This window comes from Lissotriton helveticus, chromosome 6 (assembly GCF_964261635.1).
Source record: "Lissotriton helveticus chromosome 6, aLisHel1.1, whole genome shotgun sequence".
NCBI classification, from domain to species: domain Eukaryota; kingdom Metazoa; phylum Chordata; class Amphibia; order Caudata; family Salamandridae; genus Lissotriton; species Lissotriton helveticus.
Genome location: NC_136067.1, coordinates 1403930110 through 1403954679, shown reverse-complemented (window position 1 = coordinate 1403954679; position 24570 = coordinate 1403930110). Strand labels below are relative to the sequence as shown.

The window sequence follows — 24570 nt, the reverse complement described above, 5'->3', positions numbered from 1 at the left end:
AGACACTGAAGAAACAGTATCTGGGTTTTTCGCTAGAATACAGAAAGTCTTCACAGCTTCAAGTGGTTTAGATACTGAAAAGGAAGCAACACAGAGTGCACTTGTCTCTTGTTTTGTAAATAATTTAAAACCATCTATTAAAAAAGGGATTCTAGAATACAACCCTACTTGGTCATGCAAACCACTAACAGAAGTTTTACAATTGGCACAGTATTACGAAATGCTAGGTAAAAAGGACTTGGAAAGTAAAAATAACAAATTAAAAGAGTTAAAAACTAAAGTTTTGATTCAGCAGGCAAACCAGTATAGCGGCAGAGGAGAAATAAGAAGGGGTAGAGGAAGAGGCCGTGGGGGTCCACAAAGGTCGTTTTCTACTCCCCCTGCACAGCATACCACCACAAATGAACAAGGACACACACAAGGATGCTTTAATTGTGGGGGTCATGATCATTGGAGAGCTCAATGCCCACACCCCCTTAAACAGTCACAGAGAGGGGGTGGGTTGGGGAGATCAAGAGGTCGGGGTAGGAGCATGGGAAGAGCTGGTTATCAACAGCAAGGACGTGACTCACAACCTGCCCCTACAGACTATCCCCCCAACACAAATTTCTTTGATAATGCACAAATACCAAAAATGCAGGTGCATCACCCTTACGATGGAATATATCAGGAAGGGCCCCAAGAGGAATGGGACTATTATGCACGATAGGGAGGCCCGAGAGAGTTAATACAGAGGATGGTAATCCCTGTAGATCCCACTGGACCATATGTCAGGGGTAAGATTGAAGGTACACCTGTGGAATTACTAATAGATACAGGGGCCACCAATTCCTCCTTAACAAAGAAAAAGTTTCCAGATGTTCCTCTCTCGGGAAAAATAAATAAGTCAGTGGGATTCACCAACATACCTGTAACTAGCCCAATTTCGGCTCCCTTGAAATACAGTATAGGCCCACTACAGGACACCCATTCATTTCTAATATCAGAAAAATGTGCATTTAATTTGTTGGGATTAGACTTGCTTAAGAAAATGAATGCAACAATTACGTGTAGGGCAGATGGAGTATTCTTGGAAGTAGATGGGCCAATGACAGAGGAAATAGACAACTGTTTACTGTCAATAGGAATAAAAACTATACCAGCACACATATTGGATCAAATAGATTCAAGAATTTGGGCGAAACATAAAAATGACACAGGAAGAATGAACATGACACCTGTAACAATTACAATTAAACAGAATGTGAAATTACCAAGGATACCTCAGTACAGAATAGCTCCAGAAGGCCTAAAGGGGTTGCAGGATATAGTAACTGACTTGCTCAAAGAAGGAATTGTGAAAGAAATAACAGGCAGTCCTTGCAACAGCCCTATTTTACCGGTCCTTAAAAAGGGAGATGGAAATACTACTGAAAAGAATTATAGATTCATTCTTGATCTCAGGGAAATTAATAAGATTGTGGTGCCTCAGTTCCCGGTCGTCCCCAATGTAGTCTCAATACTGTCAACATTGTCACCAGAAATGGCATATTTTTCAGTGATCGATTTGAAGAATGCCTTCTTCTCAATTCCATTAGATGAGGGTAGCATGTATCTGTTCTCATTCTCAGTCTCCGGGAGGACCTTTTGTTTTAGGAAGGTTCCTCAGGGGTTCACAGAAAGTCCAAGCATTTACAATCAGGCCTTGAAAAGAGAACTAGATACTTTCAATTTATCACCAGATTCTGTGCTAATACAGTATATAGATGACCTGCTGATTGGCAGCAACTCTGAGCCACAATGTATAACTGACACCATCAATTTGTTGAATTTCCTAGCTGAACGTGGTCACAAAGTTTCCCCAGAGAAACTACAATTTGTTCAACAGGAAGTGTCTTATTTAGGACACATCCTGTCGAAAGGGCAGAGAAGATTGGATGACAAGCGCATTAAATTGATTCTACAGACACCAGTGCCACGCACCCAAAAGCAAGTGCGAGCCTTTTTAGGTATGGCCAGCTATTGTCGACAGTGGATTGCTAACTTCTCCTTGATTTCAAAACCCTTATTGGCCCTGACCCACAAGGACACTCCCGAACCCCTTCAGTGGTTGCCAGAACATGAACAAAGCTTCCTTGCCATTCGGCAAGCTCTCTGCTCTGCTCCTGCTTTAGGCCTACCAGACTATTCTAAGTCTTTCCTACTCTATGTCCATGAGTCTGACGGGAGTGCTCTTGGGGTTCTATGCCAGCAATTTGGTGACCACAAAAGACCATGCGCATATTTCTCTGCCACCTTGGATACTGTAGCCAAGGCTTTACCTTCCTGTATACGTTCTGTTGCAGCAACTGCTTTAGCACTACAACGTGCAGAAAGCATTATAATGGGACATGAAGTTGATGTCTATGTTCCACATGCCGTGGAGTTGATACTGAATAAGACACGCACGCAGCACCTCACAAATGCCAGGCTCACGCAGTATGAGATCTGTTTATTCGCAGCACATGTGACACTTCACAAATGCAATGTACTTAACCCTGCCACTCTGTTACCTGTCCCCACTGATGATTTAGTGGATTCAGACCATGATTGTATTCTGTTAACTGAAGAACAAACGAAGGGTAGAATTGACATGACTGATACACCCTATGCAGATGCTGAAGGAGAACTGTGGGTGGATGGGTCCTGCCTTAGAACAGAGGATGGAAATACATCAGCAGCCTATGCAGTTGTAACAAATAGAACTGTAGTTGAGTCCTGTAAGATACCTGAGTTGTCTGCACAAGCAGCAGAAATTGTGGCACTCACACGAGCTTGTGAATTATCTGAAGGAAGGTGTGTTAACATATATACAGACAGCCAATACGCCTTTAATGTGGCACATTCCTTTGGAAGACTCTGGAAGGAAAGAGGTTTTATTACCTCACAAGGCACAAAGATACAGCATGGAGTGCTGATCACTAAATTACTTAATTCCTTGGCACTTCCAAAGAAATTGGCCATAGTTAAATGCAGTGCTCATAAGAAAGTTACAGACAAGGTAGGCCAGGGAAATGCATTTGCTGACATTACAGCAAAACAGACAGCAAGAAATAATGCAGCACTAGTACTAACGGTCCAAGAATTACCTGATGAAGTGAAGTCACTAGATCTAACAAGTGAAGGTATAAGACTAATGCAACAAGGAGCAACAGCAGAAGAACAGATGAGTTGGTCAAAGAACGGGTCATTTGTTCAAGGATGTTGGATGAATGATGCCAAAGATAAATATATGTTACCAGACAGGATGGTCTACTCTATGTGTTTGGCCATGCATGGCCCGGCACATATATGCAGGGATGCAATTGTAAATTGCATGGACAAATTCTGGGTGAACAAGAACATAAGAAAGATAGCACAGGAGATATGTCAAACATGTATGGTATGTGCACAGTACAATGTGGGTAAGACTGCTCCAGTACCCAAGGGACATTTTCAGAAGCCAACGATGCCATTTGAAGCCCTGCAAATAGACTATGTGGAGATGCCCCCTACAAATAAGTATAGGTATATCCTGGTGGTGGTGTGCATGTATTCAAAATGGATAGAGGCATACCCGGTAAAATGCAATGATGCCATCTCAACAGCCAAGTGCCTGATAAAGGAGTTGATCCCACGTTTTGGGGTCCCAAAAACAATATTTTCAGACAATGGCAGTCACTTCTGTAATGAACTAATAAAACTGACATGCAAAGCCTTGGGAATACAGCAGAAGCTACACTGTGCCTACCATCCAGAGGCCGCTGGCGCAGTGGAAAGAAAAAATGGCGTGCTCAAGGCCAAAATCTCTAAAATATGTGCTGACACAAAATTGACCTGGATGGATGCCTTACCTATTGCCCTGATGAGCATGAGGAGCACACCAGATGCCAAGACCAAACTCAGTGCACACGAGATTGTCACTGGGTTGCCGATGGTAGCTTGGGGAGTTCCAGACAAAAATGCTCTGCCTATGATGACGAATGAACTGTTGAATGATTACTGCATGTCACTTACACGTACTCTTGCTTCTATCAACCAGCACGTGAAGGGAGCACTTCCAGAGCCACTGCAGGTCGAGGGGCACAAGTTCAAGCCTGGAGACTGGGTGCTCATCAAAGCATTCCAGAGGTCCAACTGCCTCCAAGCCCGCTGGAAGGGACCGCAGCAGGTGCTGCTCGCTACAAAGACAGCAGTGAAGTGCACCAACTACAAATCCTGGATTCATGCCAGCCATATAAAAAGGGCACCCACTGAGACGGCATCCAGTCAAGACACAGGTCAGCAACACACGCCAACACCAGAACCAGTCAAAGAGGAAAAAAGGTACAACTTAAGATCTACCAAGAAGAAGGAGATGAAATGTCAGTGATTCCAGTACCTGATCTTCTACAGGAAGTAGGTGAAGTATTACTACTAGATATCATCCTAACAGATATTTTGACGACAATTTTTGACTTTGAGAATAGCAGTGAGGAAGACAATGAAAATGCACTCATTTGCCTTGAGGAAGTATTTGATCAGCTAGAATACCAACTAATGCGAGATTTAAATAGCATAGCATTACAAGAAGCCTTGAGTAGAGTACTTTCAGACTAAGAAAATACAACTAAGGTATATTGCACACTACCACCAGGAGTAATAGCTCAGTTGCAGAACAAGAAAAGTTTAGCACACTTCATCAGGGAAGTTCAACGTTGAGTAGATGAACTGACCCAGGAGGTATTTGCGAGTCCTCCTGTAACTGCATAGTGCCCGTGCCACTGCAGTAATTAGTAGATGAACTGATCCAGGAGGTATTTGCGAGTCCTCCTGTAGCTGCATAGTGCCCGTGCCACTGCAGCCATTAGTAGATGAACTGATCCGGGAGGTATTTGCGAGTCCTCCTGTCACTGCGAGCACCCGTGCTGCTGCAGCAACCAGCAAAGAACTTTTTCCAGGTCGTCGAGACAGCTAGCTTTAGAAAATTACCTGAGGGGTGAGGTATAGTGGACACTCCTGTGAAAGTAAGTGTGGCTGCACCACCAACTGATATATATCAAAGGGTCGTGCATTACAAAATTACATGCATATCTTTGGGAGGCGAGAAGTACCAAGAAATTCTCAGAGACCATCTGAAATATTAACGAATAGTTGTTCGCAATATATTCTGTACTACAGCCTCACCTTATATGTGTTCATGCTTTTTGTGTGTTTAGCTTATATTATAGTAAAAATTCACAGTGATAATTCACAACATAGTGTCATCAATAGCTCTACATCCAATTAACAAGAGTATAAGAATAGATAGGTATGGATAGGGAAAATACAGCTTTAAAAATGAAGAAAAAATGGTACAAGTCTAAAATGTGTATACCTGGGGTGATATTCTGTCTGTTATTGCTAGCATTAATTATTGTATATCTATTAGATGTGTTCTATCCTATGGAAAAATTGATCCCAGCACCAACAACACCTGCTACAATACCTGCATACACTTTGTCACCTGAAGAAATAGCCCACAGAGAAGATATGCACCACAATACTTTTGTGACTTTGTTGCATCATACCAATAAAATATTACCAAGGGGAGATTGCTGGATATGTTTGCAATTCCCAGCTTCGGTAGACCAAAGTTTGCCCCTGGTTCAAGTCCCACTGCCTTTCGCAGCATCCTGTTACGCTATTTACGTAACAATAGTAAAGATAGAGATAATAGCTGTTTTACAGAATTTAAAGAAAAGCACCTCTGGTGGTGCAGGGGCAACTATGGCTCCGCCTGCAGGAACATTATATAACAAATATATGGCAGAGATTCTGACACTGGGAAATTGCACGGAGGTAGTAGAGCAGAATGCAACATTTCCCCTGTCTGACATCTTTACCCCAATCTTTCCAACTCAGAATACAAGCATTGGGATAGCAGGCCCATCAAAAGAGGCAAATAAGAATATACCATTTTTGAAGTTAAAATTAAGAAAACACAACGCAATAGGGAGTATTTGTATTAAGAGTAACGGGACCTATCAGGTGGGCAATAGTACAAATTGCAATATGACATTTGAAATGACGGCCGGAAATATTAGCATTCCATTTTACGTAGGTGACTCAATTTATTTCATTTGTGGAGATAAGGCTTATACATGGCTTCCAACAAGTTGGAGTGGTTGTTGTCACCTAGGTTTTGTATTACCTGCTATAGCGATAAAAGACACAAAGGAAGTACGAAGGGACATGCAAAGACATGCACCACGGCGAGGCAGAAGGAGTGTGGATCAAAGAGATACAGCAGCAGAAATAGCAGGTGATATATTTAAAGGAATAATACCATGGGTTGGTCCATCTATCAACTCAAGGGATATACGTAGATTAGCCAGACTACTCGAAGCAACAATAAACGAAACTACAAGTGTACTTGAAAATATTACAGTAGAGCTTCAAGCTGTGAGATTAGTTTCATTACAAAATAGAATGATTCTTGACATGATGCTAGCAGAAAGGGGAGGAGTCTGTGCAGTTATAGGGGCGTCCTGCTGTACCTATGTCCCTGACACCTCTGTTACTGTCAGGGAAGCAATAAAAAGATTACATCATATAGGTGTAGAAGCACATCAGGAGTCTGGTACATGGGATATAGGAGGTTCACTTTGGAGTTGGTTGAGCGCATGGGGTTGGAAGATAGGAATGGTGTTCATAACAATTTTCCTACTAATAATAGGCTGTTGCCTATTAATTAATTGCCTGCCAATGTGCTGTCAACTATTGGGACAGCTGACTAAATGCCCAGTGAGGAAATTAAAGGAAAAAGAAAGAATGCTGATGCAAACAGCCACTACTGAGTTAATGAACATAGACATTTCTGACATTGATAAGAATGAACAATATAATTATTAGACTGTGATATGCTGCGTGATGAAATTATTTTAAACTGAGGTTCAAAGGGTCGATTTGTAAAAGATGAAAAATAAGTTGGCCCTTTGTTGAATGAAAATATTAAATTGAACCGTAGTTTATATTAATTTCTGTCTTTAACCTGCTTGCTAATAAAATAAGCCCACTAGTCATAATGAAATGCTGCTCCATGATGCACAGCTGGTACACAGAGAGTTAAATTAAGTTGTCTGAAATTCAGCTAAAACCAGAAAAGGATAGATGGTGAACGTGTGCGTGCTCATTCTACTGTAGCTCCTACTTGTTTAATGTATTACTAGCTTTCACCCATGTACAGAGTCAGTTCAGCGAGACCTTTCTAAGAATCGCTCGCTGACCTAGGACGTGCCAAGTTTGTTCTGCCCCTCGCCCGGTTAAGTGAAAGGGCAGTGTTTGCTCAGCATAGATAACATAGATAGCAAGTGCGTCATCTGTATGGAAAAGCAGAAAACACGGGCCTCTGCTGACATCAGATCAACATTGCACATTGACATTTCCAGATAACCGGTCAAGGCAAGGTTGAAAGTCAGGAGGCGGCGGTAGTTTAAAGATTAACCTATAGCTGCATGGTCAGATGTATTGCAACTAATGTAAACTGTGAACGTAGACATATTTTTGAAATGCACCTTGATACTGTAATGTACACGTGGACCTAATTCTAGCATGGTCACACCATGATGTCATTGTTAATAATTAATGTATGCAGGTTCTGAAAACTGTATATAAGAACTGGCTTGCTTACTGAAAAACCAGATCACTTTGCACTCCTGCAAATTATCTCAAGCTGCAGCTTTTATTGGCAATAAAGCCACTTTCTTTGAAACCTTGTATGTGCCCTTCTTCTTGTCCCTATTAATGAATTTGTTTGCTTTGACAGTACATACTTAAGGCGAGAAAACTGTTGCGTTTGCCTCCCGCACTTTGACCATCTCTGAGAGGAATTACTCAGTCATTGAACGCAAAGGGTTATCTGCAGCGTGGGGGCAGAATATTGCAGGACCTACCTGTGGGGAACTAAGTTTCTTTTATTCATGGACAACAAACCGTTGGTCAAGGTGTTGCTGATGGGATGCAGGTAATGGCTTGGCTAGGTTAATGAAGGTTGGTGGCTAGACTCCATTAGTAATGCCATGATATTGTGCATATTCAGTGATTCAAGAGCATATCAAGCAGATTGCTTGTCCAGACTGTCCCTAGGTTGGCAGGTAGTGGATGAACCAGTTGTTTTAGCCAAAGCAAAAGAAGGTGTGCTGGCTTCTGTGCAGGATGTGTTTGAACTAGGAGGCATGCATGCCATCTGTAAAGACAAATGGGTTGAGGAGATGGCATTTGATCCCATAATCTTAGAAAATAAACGGTTGGTGATGTTCGGTGATAGGAGGGAAAGCACTGTGGCAGTATAGGTCAGACATTACATGAAATTTCTTAAGGAATTGTCTTTTTGTGATGATATGGTGTTGATGTGAGGTGAGAATTTCGTGCCACCGTGTGGTCTTCAGTCCAGATTGATAGGGATGGCATGTGAGAGGCATCTTAGGCAGTCTAAAACTAGGAAAATGCTGAGGGAAAATTGGTGGTGGCCTGGTATAAATGAACAAGTGGATAAATGGGTTGAGAATTGAATGGCGTGCAAGGAGGGTGAAAAGAGTTTGAGGAGAAACTGAAATCAGACGTGTCACATATCTGATCCTGGCAGACCTCGGCATACTTTGAGTCTAGATTTTATCGGACCTATGCTCGAGCTGAGGAATGAGGGGGGGTATGCCATGGTGGTGGTTGATGTTCATTCGAAGTGGTTAATTGTCAACTCATGAAAGAGATAGCTATCATTCTTCTATTGAAGGACATTTTCCTGGAAGAAGGTGTTCCCAATGTTATCATAACAGATAATAGTACACACTTAGAGTCTGGTGAAATGCATAATTTTTTGGATTATGTGTTAGACTGGCAATCTTCTTTGAGGACAAGATCAATAATATCCTTAATGGGTTAAACTTGGACGTTCTGCCCAACGATCCATTCGCTGCTAGCCGAGTAGAGGGGGAGAAACTATACCCCCTAGATCATTTTGATATGCTCTCCGCAGACGAATTTGAAAAAATGGCTATGGAAGTATCCTCGGGCTCACCTTTGGATCCTTTGCCACATAAAATATGGAAGGGGCTGGCTTCTGAGCTTTTTCCGGAATTACGGAACATTTGTAATCAGTCCTTGAGGAATGGCTCTGTGCCGGCCTGCTGGAAACAGGCGTCGGTGAGACATCTGTTAAAAAAAGCAACACTTGATCCAGCCTGTTTAAAAAATTATAGACCAATTTCCCTCCTGCCATATCCAGTGAAAATTCTGGAACGAGTGGTTAGTAGAGCGCTTTCCCAGTTCCTAGAAATAAATAATATTCTGGACAAAGTACAGTTTGGCTTTCGCCCAGGTCATGGGACAGAGACCGCCCTGGTGACCGTTATGGACGATCAACGAATGCGAGCAGAGAGGGGACAGTCGGCCATATTGGTTCTTCTCGACCTGTCTGCCGCATTCGATACGGTAACCCATGGAATTCTCCTGTCCAGGCTTGAAGGGGTGGGAGTGACAGGCACCGCCCTCAAGTGGTTCCATTCCTACCTATCCAACAGACAACAGGAAGTAACTCTCCCAGCTTTCCAGGCTAGGTTTTTTAATATACAACATGGTGTTCCGCAGGGATCGGCGATAAGCCCTATCCTATTTAACATTTATATGAGTCCTCTACCTGCCATCATCAGGTCTCATAATGTTAATTTTGTAAACTACGCGGACGACACCCAGCTTATCCTGTCTCTAGAGGGTGAGCACTCAGTGTCTCTTGCAGACTTTCATGTGTGTCTACAGGATATAGCAACCTGGCTTAGGGAGAATTCTCTCCAATTCAACTCTGAGAAGACAGAGATTTTGCATTGTGGAGTAGTGAGAACTCCATCTCCACTTCCCCTGAACTTTTTGCCAACTTCCTCGGGTGTTTCTTTGGCTCCCAGTAAGGCTGTACGCAACCTGGGAGTCATGTTTGATAACAAACTAACACTGGAGAAACATGTCAATAAGACAGATGGAACTTGCTTTAGTCTGATTAGAGCATTCCGGAAAAAATTTCCGCTGTTCTCCCTGGAGGTTAGAGCGTTGATAGCCGGGGGGCTATTCTTAGTAGACTGGATTATTGCAATGCTCTGCTCCTAGAGTCTCCGCAATATATGATCGATAGATTGCAGAGAATACAGACCATGGCTGCGAAAATAGCACTAGGGCGATCACGTTGCTCCTCTGCCTCACTGTCACTCTCTGATTTGCATTGGCTGCCAGTTCTGCAGAGAGTCCAATTCAAGGCCCTTTGCATAATGTTTAGGGCCCTGCATGGACAGGGACCCAAACTTTTACAGGACAAATTAATTTGGTATGCTCCCTCCCGAATGCTGCGTTCCTCTTTGGCAAATTTGGTGAGGGTTCATAGAGTCAAGAAGGTCAAATCAGGAGGCCGGGCCTTCTGCACGGCAGCTGCCTGCCTTTGGAATAAACTTCCATTGGAAGTTAGACACATACATAACCTTCTGCAGTTTAGGCAAAGGGTCAAAACTTTGCTCTTTCCCCGGGCGTGCTCGCCGGTGCCCTGTTAGTTCTACTGGACAGGAGTTACAGTTTTTTCTACACCTAGTTTTACCTCTTTTACCATAGCGCCAGGTTACCCTTAGGGTGTCAGATGCGCTTTATAAGCAATATTAATAGTAATAATAATAATAATTATAATTATAATAATAATCTAGTAATGCCTCAGTGTTGGTCGCTGGTGATGCAGTGGTGGCGTTTCAAGCGGCAGGTGATGGGAATTCTGTGCAAAGAAATGTTAGGAGTCGCAAACTACCTGCATATTTGAGGAATTATGTCTTATAGTATGAACAACATGTTTGTTGATGAATTCTTATTTGTATAAGTTGGAATTTTATTGTTAGTTTCTTTTTTCTTTTGTATAATGTTCATTTGTAAGGGGGAAGATGTGTTGTGCTTATGTGTCTTATGATGCCACGTGCTAGGAACCTTGTATAGAAATGTGGAGTGTAGGGGCAGCCTGCATTCTATGTTCGATGTATTCAGCGGGATTTCCAGTGAAGTCAGTTATACTAGAGCTTGCCGAGGGATAGCTATGCTCCTGTTGCAGGGATATCAGTTTGGCAAATAAACCCCCTTTAACTTACCTCTCACTACTTGCTGTTACTTTAGGGGTGCAAGAGTAAGTCTTCATGTTTTCCTTTTTTACAGATTTTTGCAGTTAAATACAAACACAAAAAACATTATTCTGTCTGTATTTTTTAATGTGGACAAAATGGAAATTAAGTTGCTTTTTGAGTGATTCTACATGTTGTCAGTCATGACTGCTAGGTAATGGTGTTAGAAAAGAAAAACATTTTAGTAATGACCTTATGAACAGTAAATATGCACAAGGTTAAACCTAAAAATTGCATGTTTTCATATGTGTATTGATTTATCGTCTGTAGGTTTTCATATCACTGAAACCAGTTTGGGAATTTGTTAGAATGTATATTTATCAGTTAAATAAATGAAAAAATATAATACTTTGAGCTTCATTAAAAAAAAAGTGGATAAATACAAATCAAATTAGCAAAATATAAATATGGATAAATACAGATGGAAACATGATAAAAGACCATACAACTGGGAGCCTTAACTACTTTTCCCTCAGAGTGAATGTATTAGGCAATTCACAACCTTGCTGAGTTGTTAGATTAGATATGAAAACACCTGATATAGGGATCCATTGGGCAGTAATTCATCTCATTGACTCAATTGCACTTTTATGGTTGGTAAATACTGAATAACGTATTATGATGATGATGATGACTCAATCTGTTCAGTTGCTAAAAAGTATGAGTTTTTTAATCAGTTGCAATATTTCCGGGTAGACCTCCTTTGGCAACAGTTCATGTTATTTCTCCTTTTGCAGTAGGGTGGTGTCAGTTCCCTCTATATGGTAAAAGGTAACAGATGAACTTTTGATTTTGACGACCAATCCTTGCCTGTATGAACTCAAAGTGATCTGTTTGTTAGAGTTCAAATGTCTCATTTGTGGTATTGCTTGAACTATTTCTACCAAGCTATCCTGGTTTGGTAGGGCTAAGGGCCACTTCTAAAAGATATAGTGGAGCTAAAATAAGTTTTCTCAGAACATTCCCCCTTGTTTGAGCCAAGCTTTAGACCCAGCTCGTTTCCTCATTCCTTTCCTAGGTCAAGAGAAATAAATCCTGTAGAATCTGGGGTGGGTTTTACATTTTTCTTTATAGGTTTCCTAAGAGAACTCTGAGTTATTCACCAGTCTATTAGGAATCTAAATTAATGCTAATTTCGGCTGGCAGCATTTATGATAAGAACAGAATATCGTTATTTGCATGAATAATTAAAACCCTTGCAATAATTTACCTAAAAAAAGTAGAATAATAAGCAGAGAAGTCAAGTTGTGCACATTAACATAGTTTCACGTGAGAAGTCAATAAATTGAGTTAAAAATTTGAAGCTAAGCATCACTGGGGTATTTTTGTTCAAGTCCCGTGCTGGAGATGCCACAATGGGCGTATGTTATGTGCAAAAATTGTCATTTGCGGTCTTTCAAGAGCCATCTTATACAATTAAATAGCAATGGTAGCAGCAACATTTAATTTGTAACTTGGACAGCTCATCTGCTACAGTTTTGATGAGTGGCTCCTCCCACCCTAGGTTATCTTTACGTTTATGTGGTGATTCCTTGTGTTTTCGTTCATTGGTTGTTTATCTTTTATCTTTGTGTCCACTATTGTCAAAAAGTTTACCAGACGGCAACTCAGCTGAACGTCCTCTCCAGAGAAACTTGCTACCACCGCTTGTCTGCAGGACCGTATGTTTTTCTTGTTGAACAAGGGTCTTATGATAAAGTATGTATTTTAGTTCCCATTGTTACAATTTAAACTTTTGCTCTGTAGTTATCCTAACTTATAGGAATCTGAAGTTGAGACCCTATACTTTACTATCCAAATTGGTCTCCATTCTTGTCATTTTGCTAGTATTTTATTTTAAGTTTAAGTTCATTGTAGGTGCTCTGTTAACTTAAAAAAAAATCTTTAGTAGTTACTTTGTATTTCAAGCCGTGTATTGTTTTTTCTAGCAAACCAGTGACTTTAAGCTGCCAGTGAATATTAAGAGAGTTTACATTTGCCTACTAATTGTTCAATACACTCCATGCCAGGCTGCAAGGTGAAAATGTCTCACAACCAATACCATTTATCGTGCTCTTCCTTGTTCCGCTCAACACGACACGGGCGTCTGAAAGGAATTAGACACTACGTTACTTCGAGGGGGTTGCTTTGAAAATATTTAGCTTTGTGAAAGAGAATCCCTTCATTTAGGACCATTAGTACAGCATGTTGACACAGTATCAGTAAGCACTATTTGTTGCCAAAATTGATATGGGTTAAGGTGCAGATTCTGGCCATTACATATCTTCTTTTACCACCTGATAATGAAGGTTGCAATACAGCCATACAGTTTTGGAGGAAATCCCATTTCCGGAAGAATGGCACATTCCATCCAAATCTGAATTACGAGTTTTGTGGGGAAAAAACTGCTGTGATTTACGCCCTCTGCGGATTTCGCCAGGTGAAAACCACCCAGGGAACAGGGCTCAGAATGAAGTCAAAACCTGTGGAAATTGATTTGCAAACTGTGATCCTCATTACAAGGACTGCAACTTGGCCTCCCACGAAAATTGTGCTGGGAAAAATACCCAACCATGCAGTCTTGGTATTTCCCTGTAAGGCAACGCCTAATAGGTATTGAGTGATGGCCAAAGAGTTAAATGCTGTATATTATTGTACATTAGGCATTAGGATATTAACCAGACGATGGAACAAATGATGAAGAGGCAGGTTATTGCATAGATAATCAAAAGGATTTAAAACTGAAAAAGCATACTATGAAAGGAGATAATAGTTTCTCTGTTTGATTCAGCTCACTTGGAATTCTTCAATTTATGTGCATTTATGTTACAAGTGTTAAGGTTTTAGTGACTAAATGCACTCAGATATTACAGTTTCAAAGAATGTATTCTAAGTTGTAATGGGAGTTAGTTATAACCACTGTTTAAAAAGGCTGTTTGGCGCAGAATATTACTAATTCAAAATTGGCGCCTGGTTGGAAGGGGAGACATAGTCATGCTATATTCTCTTTTTTCTGTTTCAGGTTGTGGGTCGTTGATAGTGTTGGAACAAACTGAACGGGGGATCAGTGTTTTAAGAAGGTAACAAAATACTTCAACGTTTTAGGAATGGTTGGTCTTCTTGCAATTACAGGTCCTATAGAAAGAGAGAGAGAGAAAAGGCCATCCCATTTCAGCCATTGGTTTTTGTGTCATTCAAATATTGATCATCAACCATTGATTTATTGTAACTCGCATTCATTGAATATGGAGTCATCGGCAATTTACTGATTTGTAACTGTTGTGACCTGGAATTTAACAAATAGCATGTGGCCATTTCATCTGTGCAGCAGTTCGATCAGCGGTGGTAGACAGGGACATCCCCTTTTAGAAAAAAATATTTTCAGCACTGCCAAGTGTCACTCATCTTGTGTTAGACTACTGCAGATTTGAAAAGTTCCTGCATCACAGCAACACCCGAGATTACTCTGTCAATCGATGAGCTCAGCAAATACATTTCTCTGGATGGTGCTGAGATTTTGTCTTGACTCCTACCTTGCTGGCTAATTATAACGGGGTTGTCACAGTCAGTAATATGATTGGATAGATGCCCATCCTTATGACTGGCCAAGCTGCAACTCCTGTGACACTGGATTGGTTGAGCTGCAGTTCCCCAGACACTACATTGCTGAGCTGAAGCTCCTCTGACACTCAAATGATTGAGCTGCAATTCACACAAAACTGATTTCTGAGCTATTGCTTGGCAGTCTCCATGGGAAGGATAATATGTGGGTCTGATACGCTCACACTAAGGGCATCATTACGATGCCGGTCGGACTCTCGTCGGACCTGCACCGTAGCGGAAGCGGGACTGCCGGACAAGGAGTCGATGGTCCTGCTGCCCTTATTACAATGCGACCAAAAGTGTATATTTTCCATTGCGGCTTGTGCTGCAGCACATGCCACAATAGAAAATGTACACTTTAAAAACATCCCTGCACCGTGTGGCAGGCACTGTGTCGTGTCTGCCACTTGGAGCAGGGATGTTTAGCCCAGGCCCCATAGCGGAGGGCCAGGGGAAAGAGGGCCCTGCTAGGGGCCCCAAAGTCACTTTCCGCCTGCCTTTTCATGACGTGCGAACCGCCATGAAAGGACAGGTGGAAAGGGACATTGTAATCCCTACGGTGGTGGCGGTGGCGGTGCCTGAGCAGGCTGTAATGTTCTGCTTTGGTTTAGAAAGCTACACAGGCACTGCCCCAATTGTATGGATTACTGACCCTCCGAGGGTCAGAGCCCGTCGGAATGCGCCGGAATGTCCTTCCGTCTGCTGCCTCTGACCCCACACATTGTAAAGTGTTGGTCGGACCGCAGCAACAGAAGGCGGTCAGACTACATCATACGAGCGATCGGATGTGGTCCAACCACCTTCAGAGTAACCCCCTTAAGTCTATGCATGGATTGCAGCATGAGAGTCAGACATCATGGTGCATTTGACCCACAATGGCAGTTCCTGATTTCAAGACCCGAACAATCCCCAGTAATGTTTCGGTCTGTTGACCTTTCTAGTTCACAAACTCAAATGGTTAGAGCCCCACCAAGGTGGTCGAAGGGGGTTAGGAATCTGTTAGAGTGACCAGATCAGACAAAGCTTGCCACGAAGGGCTGGGGGCCCCGCGCCGGTCTCGACGCTCCTTTCCCCCCGGAGCTGCCTGTCCCAAGATGGCCGCCAGCTCCAAAAGAAACGAGACCTCGTCAGAATAGAGGAACCCATTGGGCGCATAAAGGCCCCCCCGCCATCGTAGCAGGGGGAATAAAAATAAAAAACAAAAGCAACGACCAACTATGACGCCTCACCCAATGCCTCCACACTATCCACATCGTTCACGCTAAAGGCCGCCTGACCCTAAGATGGCCGCCACTCGGGACACCAAATAGAAAAGGAAAGCAGACTCGAGTGAAGACAACCTATCCAAAACTGCAATTCCTTGCAAAGGGGCAGAGGAGGCCCCTATTTACAACGTTTACCTCCCAGTTAACCGAGCGAATTAAGTAATTTAAGGAACCAATTTCCCCCAGCGAAGGGTCCCTGGAAACCGCTATCTACAACACCCATCATCCAAGTAGTCTGCTGATCGCCCACCTCTGGGTAACTACAAATCTGCTAGACAATTAAGGAGGCCCCTATTTACAACGTCTTCCTCCCATTTAACTTGGCAAACTAATTTTATTAAAGGAACCAGCTTCCCCTAACGAAGGGACTCTGGAAACCCTATTTACAACATTTATCATTCTAGTTCTCTGTGGATCATCTACCTTGGGTACTACAAATCTGCTAGCAAATCAAGGAGTATCCCTTCTCTAAGCACTCCATTACGCAAGCACAACGCCTAGACCCAAGGAGACAAACGCAGATCTCTTGCTCCACCATAATGCCTCCGTCCCTGCGCCTAGACATTCACCCCAGCCCTGCACTCAACCTCTTGGACAGAATACCTACGCCCTTACCTTCCCACACAGTATCTCCTTCAAAGCCAAGAAACGCCTCAAACAGAATTTAATTAGACAACACCCTGAAACTCTTATCGTGGACACCTACCATTGCTCAACGAGAGGACTGAGAAAAACAGACTTCATTTTCCATACCACCCGACCAGACGCTTGGGTCTCCACCTTTAACTCACTCCTTCCAGTCTCCAAAACCACCGTATCAGAACACAACCGGAAACTAACGATCTCCCCCCTGAACCAACAGTCCCTGACCGGAGACATCTCCATCTCCATCTTCAAGAATGGCACCATTCTAATCCAGGCGAAAGATGACAACCTCGATTTCTTCGACTCCCTCTTTCACACTCTTAAGACGACCATAGCTCTCTACCCACTACTTACAGGCCCCACCACCTCCTGTGACCCTCACCAAACTTCTATCCCGCAGAGCATGCCTCATCCACCCCATCAATCCCCTCCCCTCGCCCTTAATCACGTCAACATCCACCCGTCCCTCCGAGCCCCTCCCCCCTATCCCACAGCCCCTAGCGCCCGCCCCCCTCTCCCAAACTACCAGAACCCCCCCACCCCCCTCGCACCTACATCCCCTAACGTCCTCCCCCTTCTCCCAAACTTCCAGGACTCCCCCACCCCCCCTACCCCTCCTACCTCCCTCCCCCCTCTCCACGTCTCCCGCACCCCCACAGGATCTCAGTCACCTCCCCTTAGAACTCCCAGTCCCCCCGCCGTATTTGAATCACAGCGCCTTGCGCGATCCCTCACTCCCACTGCTCACGCCATCCCCCGTAGTGAAGACATGCACCTCCCCCAAAGAGACCGCAACCCCCCTCCTTCCCTACTCCCCGCCCACCCGAACTCGAAAATCCAATCAGATCCCCCAGCTCGACTACTCCCCCCAATAGTAACTCGCCCAGCAGCCCCGCCCACCACCCTGCCCTTGACCAAAAATTCACGAAAGCTAACCCCGTGCCTCCATCTCCCGTCTCACTTCCTAACAGTATCTCGCCCCAAACCCGCTCTCCCTCACTAGAGGTCCCACAATCGAACTCCAACCTAGACCCGGTCCCCTCGTCACAGACCCCCCCTTTCGACGTCCTGCTACACGACCTCTCCCACACCAAACCTAACTCCACCCACTCGCCCACCTACTCTCCAGAACCTAAACTGACACAACGCCTGGACTTTCTAGAAGCGCAGATCGCGACTCTGATCCTCGGCCTGAAAGAAACCCTATCCTCCCTAGAGAAACTCCAGCCCCCCTCCCTGAACGTCCCTCCTCCGCGCCTCCAGCCGCCTCCCGCCAAGACTGACTCTCATACCCACACTGGGTCCAAGCCCCCCACAGGCTCCCAGCCTCTTCTCTCTAATCCCAGGACTGAGGCTCGAATCGACAGTCCTAGAAGGACGGCTCCCTCCCTTTCGCCACAGGAAGTGACCTCCCTCATCACCTCCTATGAAACCCCGCCTAGGCAGCCTGCTCTAACAATGCCCCCTGACCACCCTCCCTTCTCCTCAATTCAAGTCATTACTGGAGTGGGAATGGACCCGCCCCGTCGTAAAGCTGCCAGACCTCCACCCTATCTCTCCTCCTTACCCAGAGCTACATCGGTCAATCATATCTCACAGGATGACTCCCAAATAAACTGTATGCTCATCAATTGCAGATCCGCCGTCAAACATGCAACAGAAATAGCCGAAACCATCCTCTCACAGGACCTGGACGTAGCCTTCATCACTGAGACATGGCTGAACACTCTATCCAGCCCCATCTTGGACACGCTGGTGCCGCCCGGATTCTCAATTATACACAAAGACAGGCCCATTCACAAAGGCGGCGGAATAGCTATTATCCATAAAAGAGACCTCTCCATCACTGAATCTCCTGCCGTCATTTACAACTCCTTTGAATCCCTCGCGGTCAACATCAATTCGCCTCAACACCCTTCACTCCAATGCCTTCTCCTCTACCATCCCCCGGGCAATACCTCCGAATTTGGCGCTCAGCTGACGGATCTGATCACGCAAACAGCTCTCAACAGTGATTTCAGCATAATTCTGGGCGACCTCAACCTAAGATGGAATTTATCAAAAAACCCGCTCATTCAATCCCTCAACACCCTTATTCATGACCTTGACATGACTCAGCACTACACAGAGGAAACCCACCACAGAGGAGCAACCCTGGATGCTATCATCGCAGATAAAAAGACAATTTCAATTGACCACATCATCCCAGTAGACTGGTCAGACCATCACGCCATCCTCTTTCATATCAATTACCCGGCGCTCTCCGTCCCTCCCACGCAAACATCCCCCAAATGGATCAGAAACTTATCGAGAGTACCTCTTGACAAGCTTGAAAAGGGCCTCAGCTCACTCCTCCCGACCACGACAGAACCCCTTTCAACCACAGAACTCACCTCGCTCTACCATTCCAACTTGGAGCTCGTCTTAGACCAGCTGGCACCAAGGAAACTAAAAAAACAAAGAAACATCCCCTCCAGATCCTGGTTCTCCACCGACATTAACGATGAAAGAAGACACCTAAGATACTTGGAAAGATCCTGGAGGTCCAACCCCTCCTCACGCAACCGGGACCAGCTCAAGGCAGCCCGCAAAAGCTACTACAACCATATCAAGAACAAAAAGTCGTCCTTCTTCTGCGCGGCCCTTGATAATGCCAAAAACCGCCCCAAAGAACTTTTCAACATCATCAAGAACCAAACCTCCATTCCGGTAACAAGAGACATGGTAGCGTGCAAATCCCAATGTGACGACTTTGCAAGCTTCTTCAACGAAAAAATCGCGAAAATTGACCGATCTCTCGGCACGTTGCCCTCAGACCACCCCGCTACAACTTCCCATTTAAGACCAACAATCACATCCACTCGCTGGTCCTCCTTCCAACCTATCCAGGTTGAATTGATAAGTAATCTCATAGCCTCCGCCAAACCCTCAACCCACTCCCTTGATCAGCTTCCCCCGAGAGTGACCAAAGACTTGAAGCTCACTCTAGCCCCTATCTGGGCCAAGATCATCAACAGCTCTCTGAGCGAGGGCTCCATCCCGGACTGCCTTAAAATAGGTCAAGTCACGCCTCTGCTAAAAAAACCGGGCCTTGACATACAGGATATGAATAACTTCAGACCAGTCTCGAACCTTCCACTACTATCCAAAATCTTGGAAAGATGTGTGCTGTCGCAACTTTCCCAGCACTTAGAGAACACAAAGCTTCTAGACCCACATCAATCAGGGTTCAGAAAAGGCTGCAGTATGGAAACCGCAATACGTCCTAGACGATCTTCACATGTCGCTCGACTCCAACCATTGCAGCCTTCTCATCCTCTTAGACCTATCGGCTGCATTTGACACAGTCGATCATGCCCTACTAATCAAGGTCCTAAAGGAGAGAGCAGGCCTCGAAAAGACTGTCCTAAAATGGTTCTCCTCCTTTCTTAACAACCGCACACAAAGAATAAAAATTAAAACTTGCGAATCAGACATTCTTCCCATCAGCAGAGGAGTTCCTCAAGGGTCTGTACTCTCTCCTCAACTCTTCAACATTTACATGGAGCCCCTCACCTTAATTCTAAGGAAAGCTAACATCCCCTTCCACCTTTATGCGGACGACACGCAACTCTATCTGGAAACCACATCGATCTCGGACATCCACAGACTGAACCACACACTTACCGAAGTTCAGCTCTGGCTCTCTTCCAACCACCTCAAACTCAATGAGGAAAAAACTGAAGTGCTCCTCATCTCTAACAAAGAAGAAAACCCCCAAATTCTTGATTGGCTCAAAGCCTTAAATGCCCTAAATGTGCCGCTTGTTCCATCGAACTCCATAAAATCCCTAGGGATCACCCTTGACCCCAAACTGGATAAGAAAGAACATATCTCAAAAACTGCCAAAAGTGCCTTCCTGAACCTGAAATTGCTCTACAAACTAAAACCATTCCTCCCCACAAAAGACCTGAAACAGGCCACGCAGGCTCTGGTCCTCTCCAGAATTGACTACGGCATTGCCACTCTGACTGGAACAGCCAAATCTCACCTGCGTCCTCTGACCTCTACCCTAAATGCAGCTGCAAGAATGATCACGGGAACAAAGAAATATGATCACATCACCCCAGCTCTGAAGGATCTGAAATGGCTCCCTATTGACCAACGAGCTAGCTTCCGCACAGCTTGCCTCACACATAAAGCCCTGCATACGGGCAAACCGGAATACCTGGCCAACAAGCTCAAAAGGGCCGGGCAGTCTAGAAACCTCAGAAGCTCCAACACGCTCCTACTCATTCCTCTGAAATCCCAGAAACTTTCAACATCTAGCAAATCCTTCGCGGGCAATGCTCCCAAGATACGGAACTCCATCCCCCCACACATCAGAATGACCGCATCCTTCCCGAAATTCAAGAAGCTACTCAAAGTCCTCTTCCTTGAGCGCTCCGGAACCAACTAGAACTAAACCCAGACTTTATAGTTTCATGTTCTCGTTCACCCCAGAGCTGATTGACTTGCCTACGACTCTCCGCCCTGTTTCACGCCTGGCTGCTATTGTATAGACTGTACTGTTCATTGACCTGCTTTTTGTCCGCATTATCGGTCTAACCCATGTATATTTGCTGTGAAGCGCTCTGATACCCTCGGGTCCAGCCAGCGCTATACAAAACTTTAATAAATAAATAAATAAAGTCTTATCCAGACAAACCTGTGACAAACATTTTTTGAGACAGCTTTCACATTTGTAACATATTTGCATTTTACGTCTTACTACTTTACATGTGGAACACTTCTATAACATCTATTTGGGTAATCAAATCAGTCAACCACAGATCACATCAGATGCAAGTGCATAACTCAAAGAACTATCCTCGAATTTTGCCAAAGTTAATAGCTGTGGCATACCACTCCCATACTAACAGTATGTGTGAATCCTCTACATGTGGGGAATGAACCGGTGGTCCCATGCCATGCGAGACAATCATCTGCACGATCCTCAGTGCGAAGTGCTGCAGTCCCCAACTGTAGAGTGGACTGATGGAATCTCACAGTGGGACAAGATGGCAGCCCAAAGCCTATTAATCTGAGCCATGCAGTAAACCACTCCAGGTGTCACTCGTAGAGCATATCCCATATCACACACTCCTTCAGGCCATCCAGGTAAGGAAGCTCCATGCAATAGACACTGGCACTGACATCTTGGGGGTATGCAGCCCACATATTTAAGCTTCCGAGAGGCTGACTCAAACCTACAATGTATTGAGTTTTATTAAATCCGACTACTGCTGTTAAAAGCAACATGAATCTTTTAGTTTTATTATTATATTCTCGTTGGATATACAAACACAAACATTCATTCATTGTTTTCACGTCTTTTAGTCCAATTCAATGGAAACAGCTTCCAGTAAGCACGCTTTGTTCAATGATAGGCCATAACTGGAAAAGAAGTGCCTGATAATCTGGTCATTTGGCAACCTTAGAGTTGGAGCTTGTTCACTTGGCACTAGCACTGAAGATCTATAAACTTTTAAATGAATAAATTGCTGCTTGCTCGCCCTCTCAGCCGCTCATCCACCCAGTATTCTCATTCATTCATCCAACGGGTGCTCTTTCGAGACTGGAGAGTGTGGGTGGAATACCGGCAAGCACACCATATTGTACAAGGGCAACTCATTTCCATGGGTGCCGGCTCATACTTATCCTAACAAGGCTCATAGATTTCAGATAAGGAGTATTTCGCTTAACACATGAGTCACCAAAAGTAAGAGGGGCTCAGTGCTTAACTTGAGCTGGTGGTTTCCGGTGCTCCGGCACTTAATTGTCAACACCGGTACTTATGGCAGTCTGTCACATGGTGGCGCTGTTTGTCTAATTTAGAGATCAGCACAACACTAGTTGTTTATTATTCCAATCGACATTAGAAATGACTGATACCTGCCGCCCAAGCCATTCTTATAACTTTGGTGCCTGGAATAGTCTGATTTGTCCCACTTGTAGGCGTGTGATGGTTAGTAGTTGTGTTGGTACTGTCATTAGCAGCGCTGGGAGTGGCAATGAGTGATGCTACAGTGACCTCCTGATGAGAGCTGAGGCACTTATTTTTATACAAATTAAGCACTGGGAGGATTCGTCTGGTTTGACACATATAGTGCTGTGTGCAACAGAATAATCACATAACTATAGGCTTAAGCAGTGATCATACACAGTAGGGTTAAACCACTAGGTTCTGAAGAAATGTAGTTTGACCATATGAGGCAATAGAGCACAAAACATGTTGACCGTGGGAGAGGTACCACAGTACACCTCAGGTTGATCTGGTCCTCTGTGTTTTTAATCTTGCCATAGATCCCCTGTTCCTACAAATAAAAGTCAAAAGTTCAATGGGGAGCTATAGACAATTTTAATTATCTAATCCATTTGACCCTATACCCACTATTATTACTGACACACAAGTACTTAACACAGGCAGTGAAAGGATCTTCACCAAAGAGCCCTTGTTGAAGGGCCCACTAGGCATTGCACCTCTGCTTAGCATGGTTTATCATACCACCTTGGTGGGTGAAGATAATCGTCTCTGAAATAATGTTTTCCTTGCTTTCCTGTTGTGCCGATCACATCGTAGATCATACTATATAAATTTGGAGTATCAAACTAATAAGTTAATCTGTGGTCTCTCCAGAACATCACATTTCAAGATTTCATAAGCTTCTTCCAACCATTTTTTGTGAAGGCAGCAATATCTGTGTAGTACGGTTTGAGTAAATCATTAACATCTTCAGTAGAGAAGAGAATAACATTTGACCGAAGTCCATTTGTGAAGTGTAGTTTTCTGAACATCCTATCTAACAAAACTAGAACCCATCCATAACAGTAGAGGTGAAGAAATGCTTGAGCGGGTTATCTGCAGACTAGTAGCATTTCCATGAACCCTGAGGCTCAGGTAATGTAGCAAATAATTCTCAATGTTGTGGAAATAGGAGAAAATCGATCACAAAACACTAGGCTTACCCATTGACTTGAGATCTTCTGTAGGGCTTTTTACTCTTCAACCCAAAGTCTCCAGATCTTCCCTACGATTTCCGACTGACTGCACTAATACACAATGTTTATGGAGAGCCTTCAAATGTACTGATCCACAGTGCTCCATATTTCATTTTTAGGCTTGTGCTAGCAGCATATAAACGTTGGATCATTCTGGCTAGAACTAATGCATAGGACAGTTTCACTGTAATCTTTCCACAAATGCATATATTTGAGGGAACGACTGATGCGTTCATGGCTATTTTAGTAGACATGTAGCTAATTAGGGAGAAGAGTGTCTGAGGTTTAGTCAAATTAAGAAATAAGATAACATGAATGAGTTCTGGTGATCATTTTAAACATTGCTTAGTTGTAATAATGGTAATATGCTCTCTGTGGATGTACATTTTTAAAATATGGCAGTGCATGGTTTTGGTAAGTCAGTAACCAGGATTGGAACCTTGAGCTTAGGACTCAGTGTAAAATGGTGTTCCATTACTTTTACAGATCTTTTGGCACACATTCTAGTCCTGTTTTTGTTTAGCTGTTGAAAATTGGGTGTTGATGCCCTAAGGAAAGACACAAAACGGATTCTACATAATTCACATTTTTCATGTAAATGTACTAATTTGGGGGTATACTGTTTCTGAACGCTTACGCCTATGGAGAATTCCCTACATTAGGGCAAAGCTACTGGGCCTATGGGACTCTGTATCAACTTTACTAGGCAATCAGTCCTGCAAAGTGCCAAGCATGTCACGTTAGAGTAACACATTTTTAGTTAAGTTCCCTCATTAGCGCATGAGCAGTAATTTGTCACACAAACTAGATAAAGAGACAGCTTAGCGGAATATTTATAATTTCCTTCCTTTACTGTTTTTAATTCGCTATCAGACAGTGACTGTAGGAAACCGGCTCTATATATA

General features: G+C 43.8%; 1 protein-coding gene across 1 annotated transcript in view; it reads left to right on the top strand.

Moving 5' to 3' along the window:
• Positions 1-24570, top strand: part of PEX7 (peroxisomal biogenesis factor 7) — a 1057085-nt gene that overhangs the window by 38669 nt on the left and 993846 nt on the right. The window contains exon 2 of the mRNA XM_078649187.1: positions 14155-14212. Within this exon, the coding sequence (XP_078505313.1) occupies positions 14155-14212 (58 nt within the window). The remainder of the gene's footprint in view (positions 1-14154; positions 14213-24570) is intronic.